Source organism: Pinus tabuliformis, chromosome 5_1 (assembly GCF_031772625.1).
Source record: "Pinus tabuliformis cultivar Carrire ecotype Pingquan chromosome 5_1, CPIR1, whole genome shotgun sequence".
Lineage (NCBI taxonomy): Eukaryota > Viridiplantae > Streptophyta > Pinopsida > Pinales > Pinaceae > Pinus > Pinus tabuliformis.
In genome coordinates this window covers 161603240-161627971 of record NC_142305.1, presented here as the reverse complement: position 1 = coordinate 161627971, position 24732 = coordinate 161603240, and the positions used below count along the sequence as shown (strand labels likewise).

General features: G+C 38.1%; 1 protein-coding gene across 1 annotated transcript in view; it reads right to left on the bottom strand.

Annotated features, from left to right (window-relative positions):
* Positions 1–6085: 6085 nt before the first annotated feature.
* The window catches only part of LOC149163925 (aspartic proteinase-like protein 1), a 40862-nt gene continuing 22215 nt past the window's right edge, over positions 6086–24732 (bottom strand). The window contains exons 3-10 of the mRNA XM_089431894.1: positions 17878–18119; positions 17466–17693; positions 16835–16973; positions 16636–16706; positions 16400–16511; positions 16206–16263; positions 6728–6799; positions 6086–6575 (exon numbers count right to left, since the gene is read on the bottom strand). Coding sequence (XP_089288020.1) covers positions 6313–6575; positions 6728–6799; positions 16206–16263; positions 16400–16511; positions 16636–16706; positions 16835–16973; positions 17466–17693; positions 17878–18119 — 1185 coding nt within the window. The 3' untranslated portion in view covers positions 6086–6312. The remainder of the gene's footprint in view (positions 6576–6727; positions 6800–16205; positions 16264–16399; positions 16512–16635; positions 16707–16834; positions 16974–17465; positions 17694–17877; positions 18120–24732) is intronic.

The window sequence follows — 24732 nt, the reverse complement described above, 5'->3', positions numbered from 1 at the left end:
ATAACTAATGAAGAATCAAATATTGTCAAAGACTCGATCCAAACGGAATAGTGTTTATGGGCAAATGGAAACCAATATAATTCTAATCCTGATTTTTTATTTAATGGGAGAGGAGTTACTTCTGGTTTATTTACTTATCATTGTTAAAGAATCTCAAAAATTTAAGGTAGTGTTAGGAGCCATCAACTCCACAATTTTGGCCATCACACAAAAATTATGCCATGGAATCCTTGGCAAACTTTATACTAGCTTCATTATGTAATGTATAAGATTATCTCCGAGGTTGTAGCAAGAAGACTTGAATCCTTTTTTTCCATTGTTTCGTGTGTGCAATGTAGTTTTCTCAAGAATACAAAAATCCATGAAGTAATTGCAATTACCCAAGGAGGTCTCCACTCAATTAATGTGAAGATGCCCTAATTTATCATGAAACTTGACCCCTGAAGTTCATCTTAACTTAGATTGATGACTTTGGGTGTTGGTTTTAGTTTAGTCAATTTGATGAAGGATTGTTATTCCTCGATTTCCTTCTTTCTTATTAGTGGCTCTGCTACTTTCTTCTAGTCTACCAAGGGATCGAAGCTAAGTTATTATTTATCCCATTTTCTCCTCATATTGGTAGGAGGAGAGTCAAGTAGATATTGATCCATGAATTATCTATTGGATTCCTAGAAGGAATAAAGATAAGGAAACTAATACAACAACTATTTGAAGACGAGCATATCATAAATGCGCAAATATATCATGAAGTCCTAAAATTATATATAGAAAAAAGCATCAAGGATGAGGGTTGATGTTAAAAATCTTCCATCTCAAACCAACGCAATTTTGGAACAATAAAGTCTCAATGGCATTGTTGCCTTTACCAAGAAGTGCATTTTAGTTGGGATCTCAAATACCTAAACTTTGAATTAAAGAACAATGAGTATCTCTACACAAATTGGTTGTGGCTATAGAATGAATATCTCTTCAAACAAAGATCTCCTCTTGGTATACAAAGCAATTATCCCTTGACGTAAGGTTAAATCTGGTGATAATAGTTCAAAAGTAATTCCCATTCATTGGTGTTCCCTATAATATATCTCTGAAGGGATATTGACCAAGATAAGGAATAAAACTTTTAGCTTCCTATGGACAAGTTAAAAAGGGAATGCATGTCACTGATGAAATGGAACAACGTCACCATGCCTAAAAAGTTAGATGTTGGGGGCTCAAGAGCCCTTTTCACTTTGGAAAGGTGTTGGATGCAAAGAGCATTTGGAGGTTTCTATGTAGAGAAGGTTTACAACGAAGAGTGATACTCCATAAGCATGTGGAGCCCTCTCATTGGAAGAATGGATTAGATCACATTAATGAAATTTCAAAATGCATGAATAATTTATAAAATATTGATACCCTACTTTCATCTGCAACACATGATTAGCATGGAAAATAAGAAATGGTTCCATGGATTGCTTGTGGAGGAGCTTTGAGTGTGTCTAATGAACCACTAATCTCTCTTAGAAATAACAACATTCTCACATTCACATGTGCTCATTCTCCTGATAGCACATACTAGAATGGAAATCAACGAAAAAGTTAGTGATGATTAACAATCAAAACTTACACGGGAATGGTATCTTTATATAAACCATGTTCATAAAATTTGTCAAAAATTGCTTGGAGGATGATTCTTTTGTACACTCCAAAACCCCTATAAGTGAACGCTACACAACACCAAGATACATTGCAATGTTGTTGGAAGTACTAGAGGAGGCAATTAAATGGTGGCTAGAAACTCTAGTGTGTTCATGTTCCTTTAAAAACTGATCTCTTTTTATCATTGGCATCTACCAACAAAGCCCTCAACAACAACAATATGATGGAACATTCATGTCGAGGGCCTACATGGGCCCTTTGTGCATGTATAATAATAAGACTACCACCCATCCTATGGTAGGTTATCACTTTGTCAAAGGAGTGTGGAACATCGTGAGTTGGATGACGAGCAAATTACTTGCAAACCAAAGGCCCTCCCCTTGAAAGTTTGTTGGGCTATTTGGTTGACCTAGACTTGTATGATTTTGGTTGACCTAGACTTGTATGATTTTTAAAAAATCAAATTCATTCACCTCTACAAGTAACTTTATAAAACTCAATATGCATAGACTAAACTAGTAAACTCTATGAAAAGCAAAGTACCAATGCAAATTGGGTAGCAAAAAATCAACAAACCAAACCAAAAGATCTTTTTTGACCATGCCTCCAAGGTGAACATTGGCCTCTCTCCAAACCATGGGAATTTATGATCCCAACAAAGTAGTCTCTTTCAAATGTGGTCTAAGTGTCCAAAGTAGGAACAAAGAAAAAATGAAAGCTATATTTGAATCTTTGCAAAAATAGGAATCATTAACATTTCACACTACTGAGACTGAAAATTAGTCATTGAATGGGTTATAAAGCAACACATAAATCATACATCCCAACATTCAAGTTTGTCACTTTCAAATGTGATCTATGTCTAAAGTAAGAACAAAAAAAATAAAACCTATATTTGAATCTTCGCAAAAATAAGGATCATTAACATTTCACACTATTGAGACTGAAAATTAGTCACTGAATAGGTTATAAAGCAACACAAAATTCATACATTCGAGTTAGCACCCAACATTCAAGTTTGTCACTCTCTTACAACCATATTTCAAAGTGGAATGGATTAGAATATTGTCAAAGCATAGAGTGAATAACCTAGAATTTGGACAAGTCGTCTCGTAGATTGGATCAAGCCAACATCACCAATTTGCCAATTTCTCATACAACCATACTTTATAGTCGAATATAGTCGAATGGATTAATCTAGTTTGTTGAAGTAAGTTGTGGATGGTCAAGAAGGTATTTCTTGACATCATTGTGACAAGGATGGAATCACCACAACCTTTCAAACAAATATTTAAATAATCTTTATTTTCAAAGGGATTATGTCAAAAGGATTTATGGATGACTATTGATATCATGTACTAGGAGGGATAGCCCATACAATAGATTACATCAAGGCTTAACATCTCAATTTTTGTCACTTTCTCATGCAGCCATATTTTATGAGTCAAATTGATAAAAGCATAATTTGTCAAATCATGTACAAGGTGGGATAGTGGGATAGCCCATACAATAGTTTACATCAAGACTTAACCTCTTAGGGCTTGCGACTTTTTCATGCAACTATATTCTCAAAGTAAAATGGATAAAAAAATAGTTTGTCAAAGCATGCAATGGATAGTCCAACATTTCAAGTTTTGTCATTTTGTCATGCAACCATATTTTCAAAGTAAATGGATTAACATAGTTTGTTAAAACATCGTCCAACATTTCAAGTTTTGTCACTCATCATGCAACCATATTTTCAAAGTGAAATGGATTGACATAGTTTGTCAAAGCATGCAATGCATAGTTCAACATTGGGATATTGCATCTCATAGATTAGGTAAAGGCCCAATGTCTCAAGTTTGCCACATACTCATGTGACCATATTTTAGGAATAATATTTGATGCCATAGTGAATGGTTGAAGTCCTGAGGGTTAACTCGATTGGTTAAGTTCCCCTCGTTAAAAGCATCTTGCTAATGGAAAGTCACAAGGTCAACTCTTCTTAGTGTTCTAAAAGTTAGGTTATGTTAATAAGGCAGCGGAAAGTGATCCCTTCAATGGATCTACCCAAATAATTTTCGTGAACGTAGCAGTCACCAATCTCCGATGTACATGAATCACACATATAATGAAAAGGTAGTGGATGGTAGAAAAACCATTTGCTGCATGCTTTTAAGAATAAGATGGAATAGCATGGAATGTTAAAATAGGTGGATTGTTGAAAAATCATTTCTTAATAGCTCAAATAAACAACAACTAGATCACAACTTTTCCCAGAGGATAATTATTCGAATAATCTCAATTCTCAAGGACATTATGTGAAGGTATTTGGTATTGTTAATGTGTACATAAGGGTTTAGATGTTGATTATACATCGAATATGATGATGATCACTATCATAGGGTTAAATTATCATCCTAACTAAGATGACTTTTCATAAAGTAATATCATGTAACTAAATCGTGGTTCTTTAGATTACCTTGACCTTAACTGAATTAATTATTAATTATTATTAATCTGATCATATTTTAAAAATTGACAATATGACTTGATTATTTTGAACTTTTAAAGGTTGGTTTCGTTTCTCATACCGATCGTGAGCCATATTGTGGGGATTAATTTCGTATCTTTACTCTTAGATTTTATCTTAAATATGGCCTCCCTCTCAGATAGATTAAATTGTGATCAATCACAAGGGCAAAGATTTAATATAACTCACTTTTAATTATTGAAGATAAATCTTATTTGCGTAGATTCCATACCTTCCAAGCTCTATTCCCATTAACATCTTTCAGCTCAGCTCAGAATAAATATACTTTTGTGACAACATCAACTCTTCTCGTTGACTTTTAAGTATATTATGAGACAAAATCAACTCTTCCCGTTGACTTAGCTTTGTGCCCTAAAAATCCTAGGATTTCTAGGGTTTTACGGAAAAAAACGTTGACTTAGTTCTGTGACCAAAAAATCTAGGATTCTTAGGGTTGCCAAAATAAATATGGAAAACAACGTATTTCTCACGTTCATTGGTAACCATAATTTCACCCCAAGTTTCAACATTTGATCTAGCAAAGCTCTGCTTGGCACCTTCTTTCTCATTGTGGCTTGAGAGGGCCCACACGTTTGAGAATATACCATCCCAATTCAAGGACTCAAGATTTTAATTGAAAAAAGAGCGATCAAAAAAGCAATGACCCACTTCACGTTTTTACCGAATAATTCTGCTCAGCATAGTCCCTGTAACCTGAAGCACTATCTAAATCAGTTCCCCCATGATATTTCTACAGGCTCACAAACAGTCCCTATGACCCAGGGCAAACCATTTCAAAGGCATTACTGATGACAGAATCCTACAAAATACTTCACCCATTTTTCTACACTTGTTGCCCGTCACCATAAGCCCGTCACCATAACACAAAAAATTGCAGAGACTGCGTTACAAGTTCAATGATCAAAATCAATCTCTACCGTGGCCCTTGAAGCATCACATATATTCGTTATAGAAAGCTCCTACCAATTTTCTCTATGGACAACTCATTAAATTATCATAAAGAATACATTTAATATAGTATATTTACTTGACCTACAATGCTTAAATCATTGATAAGTCCCTGAAAAGAAGCTTATTTCATATAATAACCCGTGCCTTCTCGAGTGTGTTACTTGTCATAATGATTCAATATTTTATTGACCAAAAACTTTATTGTTAGCCATAGTGTTTTGGTCCTCCCAGCCGTAATTACAGTGGCTATTACGCTGGCGTCTGATCATTCCAAATTCAGAATCACCTTTTTTATGGTACATGATCAATATTAAAGGATAGTTTTGAACCATATATGTTTGGCATGATAGGATGTAAACTGGAGGGGAATGCTTTGACCAAATCTATATATGTTGAGCATAATAATAGCATGCTTGTCTATAAGGCTTATCAACCACAAGAGGATGATCATATTAACGGCGCTCTTCGACAGGAACTGAATTTCTAGCATATATAAAGAAGACTGTAACCAGCAAACCTCGCATTCTGCTTCTTTTGAATAACTACGTTCCATAACAACAGCATTCATTCAGTTCATCATCCAACCTACACAAACTGTTTCGTTGACCAATGAGAAAATCGATGTAAAAACCATAACTACTTCAACAATCCAACAATCTTAATCAATGTCAACAACTTCCATCCAAACAACAAAATTCCTAGGATGGAAATAGCTTATAATTATGTTGTGGTCAGCGTACACACTGATCTGAAACCTGCAAATTAAGTACAATATGATGAACAACATTACACAGTATTCCAGTGGAGACAATTTATTCATGGAAATACTACGAAGCAATTGGTACAGGTCAGTACTAGTAGACAAGCATTAGAAGATATGAGTTCTTGTCAAAGTAAGAGTAACATCTAAAAAACAAATTATCTGTAATGTGAGCCAAGTAGCATATTTGAAAGCATGTCTGGGACAAAAAAAGGTTACCCGTTTCATTAGACATGCTCTGTCAAGTTCAGCTAAAAGCAACTAAATGTCATACTGATAGGATACAATGGATAGGAACAAATAAATCAAGAGTTGCAGTAATGAGCCATTTAAATACTAGTGTAGAGAGGATAGTTAAACACTATGAATCAGAAACCTTGAAACTAATATGTGCAGTATATCCTAAAAGCACGTGAGGAAATAAAATTCAGTAGCTTGACGTACTGGTATGCCATAGTCCAGAGAGCAAAATTACACCAACCGAAAAAGAAAACAACATGGAAGTTACAATATTTGATTTTGTCTGCAAACGATCAGAATGGTTTATTTTAGGAGTTCTCCCTGCTATTGCTGGAGAAATTGCACGTCCTGGTGAAGTCTGCTGCTGCTGTAGAGGTGTTGGAGTTCTCGAGCCATTCTGTGGTGAAGGAGCAGGGGCCACAACACCTTCATCTTCATCTAGTTGATAGCCTGTGCACAAAACAATTGTAAGATAGCAGCCGGGAAAAAAAGTAGGATAGTGAAGAGCAAGAGACATACCAAAGGAAAACCGTCCATGGGAAATAAAGAAATATAAAGTGTAGGAAACAGGAAAAAATTATACTGCACTTCCAATTACTCACAATCAGACGGAGACCAACCCAGCTTTAAGTTCTCACGATCAAAGACCAGGCGATAACTAGTCATGAAATTTTCTGCATACTCAAAGAACCCATTCTGTATCAGAAATATTTGCATACTGAAAAACTTAACAATCTTGTAAAATGCAACCATAATATATATTTGGACACCTAATTAGATAAGCAACACACCAAGTTAATTGCTGGCTAGCCTTCACACCACAATGTAAACTTTGTATGTTAAGATAGAAATCCATAAATCATATCAAAGAATGCTTCAATCCAAACCACAACCACTCACTACAATCCTGCAAGCTTTTCCTTACAAACTATCAAATATCGATCCTCTACATACTTGACACTAGTTTCTTTTTTTATTAATATGTTCTGATTTCTGAGTCATTATTTTAATTGATCCTAACTTATACTATTAGATACCTAAGATTTCATCTCATACTAAAATCCTTTGCACTTCTAATCATTGAAAACACTGCTTGCCCTTAACAAAATATTGTAAATTTGGGACATGTTAGGATAACAAATTTTTAAAGCTACTCTTATTTGACCAAGGAACCTTCTATTCAAAGTGATTGAGCAGTTGTAGGAGGTGATTGTGTTTTTTATTCTCGTGATGGTATATTTCATTTTCTATTATTTAAGAACTCTGTTTCCTTGTCTATGAGAGCTCGATGTGAATGTTTCCGTCCTGTCTTCCATATAAAGCAAGGCAAACGGAGTATGACTGATCCCATGAAGGCAAACGGAGTGTGACTGATCCCGTGATTTGTAGCTAGCATTTGTCAGGTATTGTGACCAGCAATTTAAAAGGGGATATCGTCAAACATTGACATGTTAGAACCTAAGGTTATGGCAGAAGCTAACAACAATGTTAAGAAAGAATAAACATATAATCAGGGTTGTGCAACAGAACAGAGACACAGCATGCCATGAATCAGCAGATTATCATACTAGCAGTACAGCAGTGACGTAGGCTGAAGTCTGCAGAACAAATATCAGGCTGATTAAATGTCTGACAGATATGTCATGATAGAAACTCTATCTGGATACTGATCTATGACTTGCGCTTAATGTCAGCCTGCCAATGCCTATTTATAGGATTCGTAGAAGTTCCTAGATGCACAAACATGTCAATATGAAACTATCAAAACTCATCTGCACAAAATTTTGCCCAAGGGGATGTGAACGGGAAATCTCTTATAGATGAAACAGGATTTTATGCCAATAGGCACTACCATTCATATACATGAGAAATCCACGTCATATGAAGTGTGCTCTGTTTATGGTAACATGTGTTGTCCGTATGTTGTAGTGCAGTCTTTTCATATATGATATCTTGCACAGATGAAGCTGAGACATTCAAGCACAATATTAATGTTAAACTGCCTTGTCAAGGACAAGCATATATTCTTGCCATTGGCAGGAGCTGGCTGTCTCATCATTGTCACAATAGTTTAGCATTGGTCACATATACTCATGCAAACTTTGGCTTTGTGTAATCTTGTGCTAAATTTGGAATTCAAAATAGCGCTAAAGCCAGTGTTCCCCCTCATACCCATTGTATTTGAATGCAAACGAGGAAAATAATGGAGATCTGAGGTTTCATTAAGTGGAAGTCAAGCTCTCACTAGTGACTCATAGTAGTCAGATTATTTGTTCTAAACATGATCAGACACACAGACATCAGAAGCCCAATTTCTAGAGACTCAAACTGAACATCCTGCGTGTAGACATTAGTAATGGTATATGTCACAGGCTTTGCCAAATTTGAACCTTGACGTTCAAAATTTGGCAAACCTCAAAAGAAAATTGCAGGTTCATCAAAGGTTCCATTAGGTTCATTTCCCCGTTTTAGGGATTTTAATAATATAAGAGGTAATCTTAATCAACCTATTCGGCGGGTCACCTCATAATTCCTCCTGCCACACAGCTCAGTGGTTCACTCCACCAGTCTGCCACATGGTTGAAATGATTAAAATCTGCCACAGTAGAGTCGAGACTTTACCCTTGAGCAAACCCTCCACTGCACAGGTGACAGCACCCCATCATGTGGACACTGGACAGCACCCTGTTTCGCATTTAAACTTATATATGTTTATTGATGTTATTTTTTCATTATCTTATGCTATATTAAACACACACATACACATATATATTGAAAAATGTACATAGCCAAATCTAATGGCAAACCTCATCCAAACCTTATCGAAAAAAATTTGAATTCAAATTGATAATTGTGGTTAACTCGAATTCGAACCTGAACCTTGTGATACAGGTTAAGGTTTGTTATGAGAGATGGCTAGCGAAAGTTCCAAGTTGTTAACTAACACAATTTTTTTGTCAGACCTTGTGTTGTAGAGAGAAATTAGCTTCAAGAACCTAGGAATGCTTGTTAGACCTGTGTTCAAATCCAAAATATTTCTGTCTTCAATGAGGAAAGAAATCACCAAAGTATTTGAAGGGAACAAAGAGAGAAAATGTCAAGAAGATGATGGTCTAAGACATATGATTCATGACTAGATAGGAACATGAAAAATAAATCGGTAGGTCTATGAAACATAGGGAAGGACATAGAAGAACACAAGAATGATGACAACCATGGGTTGATGACAAAGACTAGTCACTCACAATGCAAATTTTGAAAATAGTTCCCTCAGTGCCTATAAATATCCCATATAATTGAGCACACGACAACTACCTCTATTACAATTACATATCACATAATCAGAATTGCATGTACAACAAAAGAAAAGATGATAATGAAGAAGTCAACAACTTATAATTTCCTCCAAAAGGTAACTTTGAAATCCACAAAGAAGGAACCTAAATGACCATTTATGAGTTTGACCTACAGAAGTCTACATAAACAGCAACTTCCACTATGGAGGACTACACAAACAAAGATCTAAGAGAAAATTCCATACTCTGGTCATTGTCACAAAGTGCACTTGTCAATCCTTCAAGGCTTTCCACACTTAGGGGAATGACAAATGGTACAAATGATTTTCTCACTCTACAATCACTTTGGGGAGCCCACAAAGTGAATAACAAACCTCAAATGTGGGTTGAATTCATGACCTCACTCAAAGTATATTTTTCTCAGTGTCCTAAAGCAAAAGAACAAGGGACAATCTAAACATGGAAGGATGTCCTTGTATGTGCCGTGAAGTTTATTCTCGCACTATTTTGTAGAATTCGAGATTTGAAAAATATAAAGCACAAAACTTACTGGATATTCATTGACCAAATTAAAGTCGTTTAAATTGACGACTTGATGGAAAAATGGATATTGAATCTTTTTTTTTGAAGGATGGTTATGATGCCTCTAGAATCCAAGCACATCTAAATGATGAAATATACAATTGGAAACACATTTCAACTAAGACACCAAGATCAACTAATCTCAACCTTTGAAATTCAAATATAAGCAAATCTCGAAGTCTCTCTATTATAGCCTATGGATATCTGAGGAGGACTGACCAGTGGTGTATATTTGGAAGGTGGAACTGTCAGAGCCAAAGTAGGGATGACACAAGTTACATGGTGAAGGTCAAAGGCTTGCTGTGACAGCCCCAAGCTAATTCCCCTTAATTGTCAATGTTTAATATACGTTGATGATAGTTAAAAAGACCTGAGAATTGAGACAAGGATTCCAGAGTTCAAGGAAGGAGGTTGCTTGGGATTTGAAGGAAAAATTGACTTGTTTTATAGCCATGAATGACTGGCAGATACGCTTTAAATTAGGATGACCATATCAGTTAATGGAGCTGGGGCAAGATTACAAAGGAACCATGCCTTCCTTGGATAAATCCACGAGGTAGAAAGGACAAAAATTGATGGTGATGGGCTGCATGGGCAACTAGGACAGTTGAAGTCAACCAACAAGAGACTGGGGCAGAGAGTTGACACGGCAACATCCCCACCACTACTCAGGAACAGAACCACTGTGGTCAAGCTTGAGGACGGGCGACAATAGTGTCTGCCCACACAACCAAGACAGTTGCAGCACGTAGTGGAAGACTCACGGAGAAGGACCTGGAAAGGAGGATTCTGGAATCGCACAGCGAGAGCATTCTCTCAGGGGACACTCCACGCGCTGAAGCCGAGCAGTCTCTGAAGCGGCATTCTCACGAACTGAGTGAGAAGAATTCCACAGACACGAAGAAAAAACAGAGAAGGCAGAGAAAGAGGCATGGTGGAACAAGTACAAAAGAAAGAGAGTTTCAGGGAGACGATGCAGAAGAAATGACTGCACTATAGAGGAAGAAAGCGAACCATAGCGCAAGAGGAAAAGAGCACATAGCTTTGTGTTGCTACCAAAACGCAAGGGGCAGAGCAAACATTCGGTTGAGCATTGGGAGGTGGAAGAAAATCTCTCATGTGACAACAGTAGTCTCTGGATTCCCCTGTAAGACTGGAGGGTGGAGATGGTTTTCTCTGGATTACCTTGACAGCTTGGGTGGAGTCATGTTCCTTGGATTCCTAGTAAGGAGAATTCTTTTCTTTAGCCCCCCTCTGCTTGTTTTTTGGTTTTACAGAGTGGAAGAATATATCTCAGGTGAGGACATTAGTCTTTGGATTCCCTGTAAGACTAGAGTGTGGAGATGGTTTTCTCTGAATTCCCTTGACAGCTCAGGTGGAGGCTTGTTCCTTGGATTCCCGGTAAGGAGAATTCTTTAGCCGCTTTTGCTTGCTTTATTGTTGTTATAGTGAGCTCTGGATTCCCTTGCTCATTGAGGGTGGAGGTATAAGCCTCTGGATTCCCTTGTTGTTGATTTGAGGGTGGAGGTGAGCCTTTGGAATCCTTGTTTCAAACTATGATGGTAGAGCTACAGTTCTTATTGAAGTAGCAGAAGGGCAGAGGTGGTGGACCTCTGGATTCCCTATGAGCAACTGACTACACTAAGTAGCTGAAGGTTCGAGGTGGTGGACCTTTGGATTCCCTGCAAGTAACTTGACTGCACTAAGTAGCTAGTGGGTGGAGGTGGATGGTCCTCTGGAGTCCCTATTTCAGCTTGCAGCATTGGTTTAATGCCTTAAACATTCATCCTCAAGCTCTAGAATCTGGCTCGGGCGTGACTACTGCAAGAAAGGCTTTGCCGCAGTGTGTCTAAGGTTGGGTGGACTCGGTGGAGAGTGGAAGTCCCAATCTCAGTTGTCGGGCATTCCAACTTCTAAGATAAGTGGTACTCAAACTCTTGCTCTTGAATGTTCAGAATGTGTCTAATGTGTTGGGTTTAAGGCCTGTGTTGATATTGATTCAATGTGTTGGTTCAATGATTGCAATATGCTATGGAATGTGATTTTCTGCATGCTTGAGGGATGTTGATTTCCTGTGTAATTACTGAGCAAATGAATGGATTCATGTATGTATTCATGAGCTTGTTTTTCTGCTTATCATTAGCCTAAGAAACCTGTACATTTCTGGACTATTATGAGCTTGAAATTTGTCCAATGGGCCTCAGTGTAAATGAATGGATAGATCTTTGTTGTATTTGTTATGAAATTAAAAAGGATTTGGCTACTAAGCCTTGTTTTAACATTATTAAGCTCAGGAAGGGTAGCTTGATATATGTGTGTGTGTGTGTTGAATGGGCTGGGACGAACCCTATTGAAAGCTCAGGAGGGATAGCTCTATGGAGTTTCCCAATACATATAGGCAGGTAGAGTGTGTATGCCTTCGTAGACTTAGCATTCAAACCACTGCGCGGAGGTGGGTCCCTTGTCCCACAAACAAGGGGGTCTCATACACCAATGTGGTGTCTGGCTTGGCCGTGACCTTAAAATTAGATAATAATAATAATAATAATATATGGGCTAAACCTAAAGGCATTAAGGCCTCAGCGCTTGGATCGTGATAGGCCATATGTAATAGAACTACCGTGACCAAGCGTTGAGGGCGGGGAAAAGCCCAAACATACACATGTCATATGTCGGGGGCTAGAAGTTCAGGGCCCAGATGAACAAGGAGACTCGATCTCTAAGCACCCATGCTATTAAGCACTATGTCCAAGCGCTAGGAGGTCTTGGCAATAATAATAATATATGTGAATGGTCGTGCAAGGCTAAAACTTAAGGTATTAAGGCCTCAGCGCTTGAATCGTGATAGGCCATATGTAATAGAACCACCGTGACCAAGCATTGAGGGCAGGGAAAAGCCCCAAACATACACATGTCATATGTCAAGGACTAGAAGTTCAGGGCCCGAATGAACAAGGAGACTCGAGCTCTAAGCACCCATGTTATCAAGCACTATGTCCAAGCGCTAGGAGGTCCTGGCAATAGACAAGAGGCAAAGTCGTTAAATGACGAGAAGTTTGTCATCCCGGAAGAATGACCCCAGAGAATTCTAGCAGAGGTCGTGACAATCTCACTATAGGATTAAATCATCGAGACGATGTGGCATTATGAGGACCTCCCAATATGATATTGGCCATAGAATTGGTGTATAAGCTTCCCATCGTTGGATGGACCCTGGAGAAAATTTCCCTAGAGGTTTCAAAGGGAGTCCGAGACGAAACTCCAAGGAATTAAGCATAAGGATGACGTGGCGCGGTGGTGTCGTTTGCCTAGCGTTCGACGTAACCCGACAGAGGACCCCGTATATTTTTATAACGTAAAATTTAACCTTCCCCGCAGCGAAGGATTGGTGGGACCCAAACATACAAATGTCATATGCCAGGGGCTAGAAGTTCAAGGCCCAAATGAACAATGAGACTCGAGCTCTAAGCGCCAATGCAATCAGGCACTATGTCAAAGTGCTAGGAGGTCTCGACAACGCAAGGGAGGCAAAGCAGTGAAACGACGAAAAGTTTGTCGGCCCAAAAGAATTAACCAGAGAATTCAAGTAGAGGCCAGGATGATCTCACCAGGATCAAATTATTGAAACGATATTGGCATGGCAACCTGGGAATAAGACACGTGTCAGTTAGATTTGGGGTTTTCGTGGGGCCATGTGGCCTATTAAACACGTGACACATAGCACACCTAGAGATTAGCCACATGGAAGGGTGGTGTCACCCCGATGAAAAGAGCCAATGACATCACCCTGGCACCTTGTCCACACAATTTCTTGTGGTGCGCACTGCAATCCCGTCGGGAATTTATGCCTAGGGTGATGTGGCAGAGGTGGAGCCACATGCACAGTTGCGAGGGGAAAGTGAGGTGACGCATAGCAAGAGGGGTCCACAAAGGAGATAAGCCTCGTGCGATTGGCTGAAAGTGCTCTCTAGTAGAGTTGAGCTAGCAATCCAACGTGGCAGCGTGACATGGCATATCCACGTAACCTCAACCATCTTTCCCCAATAGATTCGGGGTGAAACTGTGAAGTAACCCACAGATATTTTTATTCCTTGGGTGAGGCAGCACGAGGGGGCAAGCACGACATTTGTAAGGAGTGGAAAGGGGTTCATCCTTATATTATATTATATTAGATATGTATATAGACGTCAGCTACAGAAAAAGCATTGTGACCAACATGAGCAAGTCGGCAACTACCACGTGGGGGTGACATGGCATCTAACTTGGGTAGCCACGTGGCAGGCCAAATGTTGTGGCAAGCTCTGATAGGCCATAATTTTTGATCTAGGAGTCAACTTAAAGAAAATTGTATATCAATGGAAAGATCTCGACGAGACGAACACAACTATGTTATCGATTTTAAGTTTTGTGGAAGTTGTAAAAGATCAAAAAAAAATTATACCCCAATTCCATAACTAGACTTTAGAGGTTGAGTCAGTAACTACCTCCTTCTACCCTTAGTAGGGGCTAGGGATAGTAGTGGGTGCGTTACACATGGCAACATGATTTTAAATTTCATGTTCCGTATCAAAACAATTATATAAAAATATATACCTAAAGTGAACTTTATCATTTATGTGAATATATATAAAATTATTGAGCCAAATTCAACAATTTGATAACATTAAATACGAAGGCGTTGTGGGGTAAACCTTCAACATCTCCATAAGATGCTCCAATAAGATGGATATGTTATAAGCACATTTCCTTACATATAAAATCCATCTACAGATCCTTAGGTCCATAATTGATGGATGGGTAAAGAACATATCTTGTATGAATATTTCTTTGTGTTTTTATTAGCCTAAATTTTTTATAGTAAAATCAAAGGGAATTTAAGCTAATGAACTTGAGTGTTTCCTTCAGCTTTGAGCTACACTTCTCGTTTCTAATTTCTATCTCATCTCCAACAGCTTATTCTCTTATACATCATTTAAGATTTAAAGAAAAGTATAACATATAACTTTATAAGAGAAAAGGAATAAGAGATGTCATATAGCATGCTTGCAACTATAAAGCATAAAGGTCAACTTTTATCACAAATGTTAGACATCACTTTAAAAGTATCGATAGAAAACATATAAGAACCATTAAATTTTATCTGGATAGACCTTGCCACTAAGATGCTAAAAGATACATTTAAACACTTAAAACTTATGAATGATAAGTTTGGTCTAAATGGCTATTAACAATGATGCAACAACTATAACCTCAATGAGAATGTATTTATACAAGAAAGAGAGGCAAAGTCAAGGCAAGTTGATGAAGAAAAAAATAAAAAATCAAGCCTATAATATCCAATCATAAAGTCATATTGATGAAATTGATCATGATATATTATATCTCTAATTTACATATTTTATACATTAACATATTCTCAAGTTCACAATCACTAACTATGCAAGCAACAAGATAAATCCCCAAGTGTGATCTAAGCTCCACCTAATTTACGTATCTAATACATTAACATATTCTAAAGCTCACAATCACTAACTCTCCAAGCAGCAAGATAAATCCACGCACTAGATCTAAGCTCCACTATTCTGTAAAAGCAACTATTTGATCTAAACTCCACCAGAAAATCAACATTGATTAGAGAAAGGACTTGTAAATGATTCGTACAATTTGTCCTGGTGAAAGACCAAAGTACCGACATTGTATGAAAGGTCCATTCGCTTCTTGTTACTTAATCATCCTTTCTACCAAGGTTTAATAATATTAGATGACTTCCTGATTCAATGTTTTCCTATAGTAATCCAATGGAAGATAAATGCAAGAATGTAGGAAATATTCAACATAAATATAGCAACTCACGTTTGAATGTTTCATGCTTCAAAATGCAAGATGAAAAATCAATTTATGCTCAAATCTTTGATACAATGGAGTCCACATTGAATTAATTCTCAAAAGAGAGAAAAATAAAAGTAACAAAATTGTTTAAGAAAATATTTTTTGTCAAAAATCAATTCATCTAAAGAGCATTTGTGATTCTGGTGACAATAACACACATACATAGAGAGAATTTATCATATAATTTGTGAAATTTTAATCAACAAACATGAGTAAACCTGATCTTATAGGGCACAATCAAGAACTGACCCTAATTAATGACAAATAAATACTTTGCTTGGGCAATCGTAGGTTATAAATGTAAAAGACTCACGTCCAATTATGCCAAAGTCGCCCTCTTGTACTGCCAAGCAAAAACCTTCCAATGTCCCCTGAAATACAAGAAAAATAAAGATGATTTCATGCTCTAAATAAAGTTGCACTATGAAAAACTCAAAAAAACCTTTGAAGTTCATTAAAAAAAAGAACATAAACCAAATACATTTTGCATGGGGCAATTTTGCTTACATTATCTGTAAACAACCTTATTATGGGACTGAAGATAGAAAATTTGCCTCCTCCTTTGAAAATAAGTGACACAACAGGGACAGTAAGAGAATCTGATGACTTAGATCCTCCACTAAACAGCATAAAGGTATAAAACAAGTCAGACAACGAGACAGTGGACAACCAGGACCTACATATACAAGTATATAAAATGGATGTTCTCCAGCATGAAGGCCAACCAAGGGTAATCAACTAACCTTGCTTGATAACAATGATCCCAAGGAAGGCCATCATAGTAAGCTTTTGGGTAGGGCACCTGTGCATCAAACTACCACAAAGAGAATTAAAATATATGTCAGCATCTAACTTTAACTACCAATATATTCGAAAATAGCTAGGATATACCACACCAAAGTATATGATAGAATAGTCAAAGCAATAAGACAAAATCCTTACTTCTTTGGTAAGGTGTTTAAAGGCATCACTAGGCAGATACGTGAAGGAAGTTCCACTATCAATCAAGACTTTGAAACCTATGCCTTTTACTGCTGCTGAGCCAACATGAATATCTTCAACTCCAACAATATATGTTGGACTGGAAAAAAATAGAATTTTGATAGTTAAATATAAATGCAATCTCATAGAAAATAAAAACAACTAGATCGTGAATCCGTGTGCAAATGACACAATAAATGCAAGCAATATGTCTAAATAAATAAAGAAATCAAGCATGTGCCCATAAACCATTACAGTTCCTGCAATTATTCAATGGGAACCATGTTGAACGTCCCATTGTGTTACAGAATTGCGCAACTGACTCAAACAGCATGTGTTGACATAAACAACACAACCAAGCTAGTCACCTAGAGTTTGCTACCCTTTTGTCATATGCAGCTCATTGGGCTGGAAAACTCCACTAGTAATCTTTAATTGATGCCACATGTTTTTAATTCAGCGAACATAGGCATCTGGGCATACAACTTTTTTGAATTTTTACTTACAATTGTATTTTCTGTTTGAAAACTTATGTTTATTTTCCTCCAGCCAGCTAATATTCACAATATCTAAGAATGGATTAGATTCTTACTGTGTCCCATTAAAGGCTAGGAAAGGTGTAGTCTTCTGGCCTGATGCCCCTTGGTCCCCAAAAAATATCCTTCCAGAATCATCAGATTGAAAACACATTGAAAATGAATTTTGTACCAATCCCGCTTTTGCAAGCAAACTTGGAACTGAAATATCAGAAAGACCTAAACCAAGAAGACCATCTGGAGCCCCACCATTTAAAAAGCCACCACTTTGTATTCTGCCACAACTGTTTTCATAAAATGCATATATAAGTCACTAGTCAACTAAGCACTCGAATGGAATGCCATGCATGCTAAACAATAAAATTCATAAGCATCATTGAATTCTGTCAGTTTAAATCAGTTTAGGAATACCAAATGGTGTGAAATGTACTGGTCATAAAGACAACGAGGTTTTGAAATTGAACTTACCCAATTACCACTCGTGTCTTTACTGAATGACCTGATGCAAGCTCACTTCCAGACGCCAAGTATAAGACATCCTCCACCAATGATCCAGAAGTTGATGTGTTGTCAGATAAATATTCAACAATATAGGGACATGCCTGTCTCTTCATTTTGCAACTATGGCGTAATGTACATAGGTTGTTGGTGCAAGATAAGTGTTTGCTTGTACTAGACGCCGCAGGGCTGTACACGCTCAGATCTCTATCCTGCATAATCAAATGCCCCAAACACCAGAGAGTTCCTGCCAATCAATCATCGGTGATAAGTGCCAAACCTGAAATTAACCACAACATATGAACTTAAACTGGGCAACATAGGCCCTATAACTTTTCACTACATTGCAAGATGGGCATACAAAATCCATTATACAACTCATTTACAGGAACATACACCCTAGCAAATTTTCCACCAGCAAAGACACACACAATATCCCATTTTGCAGTGAAAACATTTAAACATATCTAACCAACTAGCTATGTACACAAAATAAACCAGCATAAGGCGCATCTTAGCTGTCTAGACATTACACTAGAAAGAAGTAATATATAACGAACACCGAATACATCTATAGACAGAATCTTGAACCTGGCCCTTTGCTCTACAAGGAATATCGCTTCCATGCCAGCAAGTTTGTCAAAGAGTTTGATTCCCTGAAGCCTCCTCACTGCTTCAATCTATAGCCATATACAGTAAGTGTTGGAATAAGGAACCACTGAAAGGGAGGGGCGGGGGGTGAATCAGTAATTAGTGAGGTTTTTAAATTTTAAACTCAATTCCTATTTTCTCTTTCAGTCTTGGCAATTACTCATGTGAGCAGCCTCAGCACAATACATAGGCAACAATGTAAACCATTCACATGAACACACAAACCATCAGATTGAGCAGCATGCATATATTGACAGAGGAAATTTTACGTGGAAACCCAGAGGGAAAAAACCATCAATTCGTTTGTTATTATGATGTAACTTAAGCTCCTACTTAATTACATCAGTTTGTTTGTGAGCGCCCACTCACAGGAGGCCCCAAACCCCTTGAAGTTAGCAAGCTACAACTTGCCAAGAGGCACCAACCTCGTATGAATGCAGGCCACCACCTGCTTTAGCCAACTGTTCTACTTTTCATACAATTTTCAGACTGAGAAAACAGAGGCCCATAATACTTGCACAGAAATACGGACACCTGATCAGCTGTTCCACACAGCACCTTCCTCTCTGCACTGCAGACCTTATTTACACTGCATGCTTCACTCCTCAATCGGCTATGGTCTCGGCCCTGAGTTGCTCCGTATGATTATAAGTTTTCAGACACCATATCCCTTCTGTTCGCACACACTCACAGCAATCCACACTCTTCATGCAGCATGTGCAGCAACTTCCCTACTGACTCATGTTTTCTGAGTGTTTTGTTCTCCAACGACAGAGTGAACGATGCACCCTGTCACCTCATCAACCACCGTGTTCAATGCACACAATGGCACTCTGGTCTACAATTAAGAGCTTGTGTATGGGATTAGTTCACTCAACCATCTGGCACAGGTACGGTCTCCATTGCAGCTCTGTAAGGCTTCATTTTGCAGTTTTGGCTGAAACAGGTTTGAGACCAAATTCTGAGATTTTGCAATCCCTATAATTAATCCTCAGTTCCACCATTAAGCTTGCTTGTCCATACAGCATGGTTCTCCATTCATTCTTTTGCAGGTCGTGGTCCTTGTTTTCTTGCATCCCAATACTCCATAGGCGCCACTGATTCCAGCTTTTTAAGCCTTCTCAAGGTCTGCTAGTACATCACTAGAGATCTTTAATACTCGGCATGGCTTCTCTTTAATGTGGACGTTGCACTATTAATTATCTGAGCTTTTTTAATGGTCCTTGTTTCCTTGTAACCCGATTTTATGCAGACAGCATTCAATACACAGGTCGGGAGGTCGTGGGTCAGCCAGCTCCACCTAATACACGTCTGTGTTTTACCTCTGATTGCTCGACCCACCCTGGAGGCCTGACTTGGGTCCATTTCCATTAATTTTACCCATTCAACACTGAAACCAACAACATGGAAAAAACCTTCCATACTGGCCCCTTGGCACAAACTTCAAGGACTTGTCACATCATCAGCTTCGTCATGCTGACATCATTTGGGCCACGTGGCACCTTTTGCATGGTGATACATGTCACCTGGATTTGGCCCTCTTGGCCTCCTGAATATTCCAAAAACACTCGCCATGCGTCGTCTTCCTCTGCTGCCATGTCACCCTAAGCTGACATCATTTGCCACCCTGGTTGACACCTGCATTGCACACATCACCTCTACCCATTGCTTGCCTATACCAATTCCCACATAGGTCGAGGGTCGGGGCTTTGTTCTCTTGTCAAACTCTGTTGTGCAGCCCAACCTTTGACCGGTCCCAACTAGACCCACCTCCCGACTTGGCTGAATTTTGACTTATCCAAGGGCCCAACTAGGAGTTGATCTCACACAAGTTGGGGGTCGGGGAGGATTTCCATTTTTCGACTCCTACAGCAAGGCCCAACCTCCAACTAGGCTCGAATCGCCTAAGTCCTTACCTAGGTCCAAAATGTGCCTAAGTCGTAATCTAGAAGGACTTTTCCAAACTTCAACATACTGTTGGAAAGCTTCTTCCGAGCACTGCCCAACTGTGAAATTTCAAGATACATCTGAGTTGATCTATTGAGGCAGAAGTTGCTCTCAGACCCTGGGCCATCCACCTATCATAGCTTAAGATTGTAAAGCTTCTTTACATAACTTGCTACTATGATGGTTCCCTACTAAAGACTGCAGCAACCATAGGACTACCCCTGAACCAAACACACCATGCATCTGTCTACCCTTCTCATTTGACATCAATACCAAAACCACGCTCAACTAGACACACCATGCATCCCCACCCTTCGCCTACTCCGTGGATGCCATTAGCCATCTTCTTCTCCTTTATCAAGAGATTAACAGGGTAATTGAGAGTGACATTTACCAACATGATATTGAAAAAGGGTACCAAGGAGGTGTTTCCTAGTGTTATTTGCCTAAGCCTATGAACACAAAGTGAACTCACCTTTTAACTGTGACTTTATGAGTTATTGAAGTCATGTGACTTTTTAGTCACTTTATGAGGTACAAAAATTACATTATACTTTATAATAATAAAGCAAATTTATGTTTTTAAAGTGACTTTATGAGAAAAAGGTACAAGGTACAAATAGACATTAAAGTGACTAGGGAGGCTCATTAATGAAGGAGGAGATACAAGAGGGGGTCAATGGGAGATTAATGTCCACCCCTTGATCAAGGAGAGTTGAGATCTAATCTCAGCGCTTGATGCTAGGGATAGGGCTTCTCATCATTAAGGATGTTAAAAAGGACGAAAAGGGTAAAGAGCTCATTCATTCTTCATGTGCAAGTGTTGGAGAAGAGCAAGTAGGAGACGAGAAGGCAAGGAGGTTGTGATAGTTGAGGTTTGCTAAAAGAGAGACAAAGTTAAAACAAGGAAAAAGCAAGATAACGGGTCGAATTCCTAAGCTAGGACAATGGCAGGCATTCCAAGGAAAGGGGCAGAGAATCCAGTGTTGAGTTCGAGGCACCTACAGCACATCTAATGCAGGTTTTACAGGCCAAAAATCAAGGAGACACCACACACATTACAAGGCAAAAAAATTGGGTCAGACAATGTGGTTTTCCAAGCAATATTAGCATGAATTTCAAGGTTGTTACAGGCAATTTTATTAGAACTGGCCAATCCGGTCGCTTTTGGCCCAAAACTGGTCAGAACTAGAATAGGCCAATTCCATACCGAACCGGCCGGTTTGGGACCGGTTCCGTGCGACTTGTACCTTCCCAGGTCAGCGTCAAAAAAGTTATGGTCCAATCAAAGTTTGAAAATTAGTTTTTTTAATAATATTCAAAAGTAAATAATTATTTTTCAAAGTTAAACATTATAATTTGCTTTGGTCAATGCTAAACTAATGGTGATTAATAGACAAATCAATTGTTAGAGCCTTGCCTTGGCAGGGACTAATAATGATTCCATAACTATGTTTAAAATTAATTTATAAGTACATAAAAACTTACTATTTAAAATAAACTTAAATATAAAAATATTCTTAATCATGGATATTGTTGGAAAATCGATATAGATGGCAGTTAAATGATTTTCCTCTTAATGACATTAACTTGTGATGTTTTCTTTATTAGTATTAGGTTTCTTAATTATACTTTCTTATCATCAAGATTAATGCCAAGCAACAAATAGAAGAGAACACAAGATATAGGCACGTTGCTAGGGCAAAACCCCCCTCGAGGGGAAAACCCAATCACAAAATTCTTCTTTCAGTAGATTCAAAAGATGAGACGACCAAGACCCTTTCAATCTAGACCCAAGACATCCTCCATCAAGTCATCCTTGTAACTGTGAGAGCACTGAATTCTTATCACTATGATAATAATGAAATCATCTCACTGTGAGACCTTGTCACTATGGCAGCACCGAAATCTTCTTCACTGCTTCTAGACCTTGACATTATAGCCACACCAAAAACCATCTAGCAATAACTGAACTGTGCCTAGACCAAGCTCCATTGTGACACTGAAACATCCTCCCTGTAATTCGAACTATGATGTTACCGAACTTGTCATCAAGAATAAGCCCTATCATTGTTATCATATCAAATCCTTCTTATCTGCAATGAAGTCTGTACCATCATACTGTGATATCTGAATTGTAATATCCAAACTATGATAGATATCCGAATTTGATACCCATCAAAGATATATGCGAACTAGTTATGATCTATGGAGCGAAGTATAGGCGGGTATATATAGTAGTATGACCATACTAAATAAGTCGACATGAACCATGAAGAGATGCGACTTTATTGTAGGCCGACATAAATCATTTTATGATTCTTTGAGGCCGACTTGTAGGAGTCGTTGAGGAGGTTGATTTGATGATAACCTTATTGAAGCCAATAGAAGGAGACTTGATGGAGGATGATTTGACCAATAAACAAATTCACTTTGACCCATATAAATAATCCTAAAGCCTACAATGGAGGCTTGACTATACATTTGACCCAAGCATGAAACCCATGCTTTAACAAGTCAAATAAAATAATAATAAAATTCTTTTCACTTTCTTTTGACAAGCAAATTACATTTTGACTCAAGTACAATAATGAAGACTGAACCTAGTTACATTTTCTAACAAATATTTACCCCCACTTTACCATGGATATTATTAACTTATAAATAGGTTTTGTTACAATACCATGGTTTATCAATACCACATGCCCACAAATGATAACTCATTTCATAATCAAAAATTAAAATGTAAAATATATTAGACCTTACATATATCATTGATTACACAGAGTGAAAATTCCCGATCATATGGATGGAGGGGGAGAAGAGAGAGAGGGAGGTGTGAGAGATAGGGAGAGAGAGGGAGAGAGAGGAATGAAGAGACATAGAAGGGGAGTGAGAGAAGGAGGGAGGGAGGGAGAGAGAGAGAAAGAGATGGAGTTGGAGGAGGAGAGAGTGAGGGAAGAACAAAGACATAGAGATAGAGGTAGTGACTAGGGAGAGATAGGAGACTGAGGGAGAGAGGAGAGGAGGGAAGATAGAGATAAGGAGAGATGGGAGAGTGAGGGAGAGACGAGAGGAGGGAAGATAGAGATAAGGAGAGGGAAGAGAGAGGGAGAGAAGGGGAATGTTACGTAAAAAATTATTTAGTATTTAATTTTAGGTTTATTATTTAATTTTAGGTTAATTAGACGAAAGGGCACGATCATAAGATCATGCTCTTTCCCCAACGGGTGCCCATGGCGGTATATAAACCAAGAACCCCCACTGTAAACAATCATCTTCAGTCAATTAATCATATATATATATATATATATATATATATATATATATATATATATATATATATATATATATATATATTTCTCTGCGTATCAAGAAGTTTTCACTTCATCTGGTATCAGAGCGGGTTCATTCCTTCGTCCAGGGTCATCAAGATCGTGTTAATCGGTTCTGTGAAGCTGTCTTCTGCTTTTCCACTACATAGATCGTCGTCCCTCTCCGTTGTGCTCCGCCCTTAAATTCCGCCACCGTCTTCCTCTCCGTTGGCTTATAGTGCCTCCTCGTCTGTGCTCCCCTGTCTCTGTCAAATGCTTTCCCCTTCACCGCATCCATGACACTCTACGTCCGCACCAGTCCCGCTCGTCCGCTGCAACCCCATCGACAGCCAACCCCCGAACTCGACTTTCATTGTCATACTCCACCTTCCGCCCAGTGTTCGCTTCATCTTCGCCTTGTCTGCTATCCCTCTGTCCACACGCCATCCACTGCAGTCACCCCACTGACGTCTCTGCACACGACCACGCTGCGTCCGCATCCCTCATCGTGTTGTTCCCATCCGCCGACCAGTTCAGTCCAAACCTTCGTATTTGGCCACCCACGTCTGCGGTGATATCCGCTCGATCAAATTTCGAACGTGACTTTTCAACGTGGATGTGACTGTCCGTATAATATACATATATATATATATATAACTTATAATATAAATATATATATAATACATATATGGTGTATATCTATAGATATATATATATATATATATATATATATATATATATATAATATAACTTATAATATAAATATATATATAAAATAAAATATATAAAATATATATATGATATATAGATAAGTTATATATAACAATAACTTTAATTTAATCATAAATCATATGTAACATTAATTTAATTAATTAATTAAAAGAAAAAATAAAAAAATTATTTAAAATTTTAA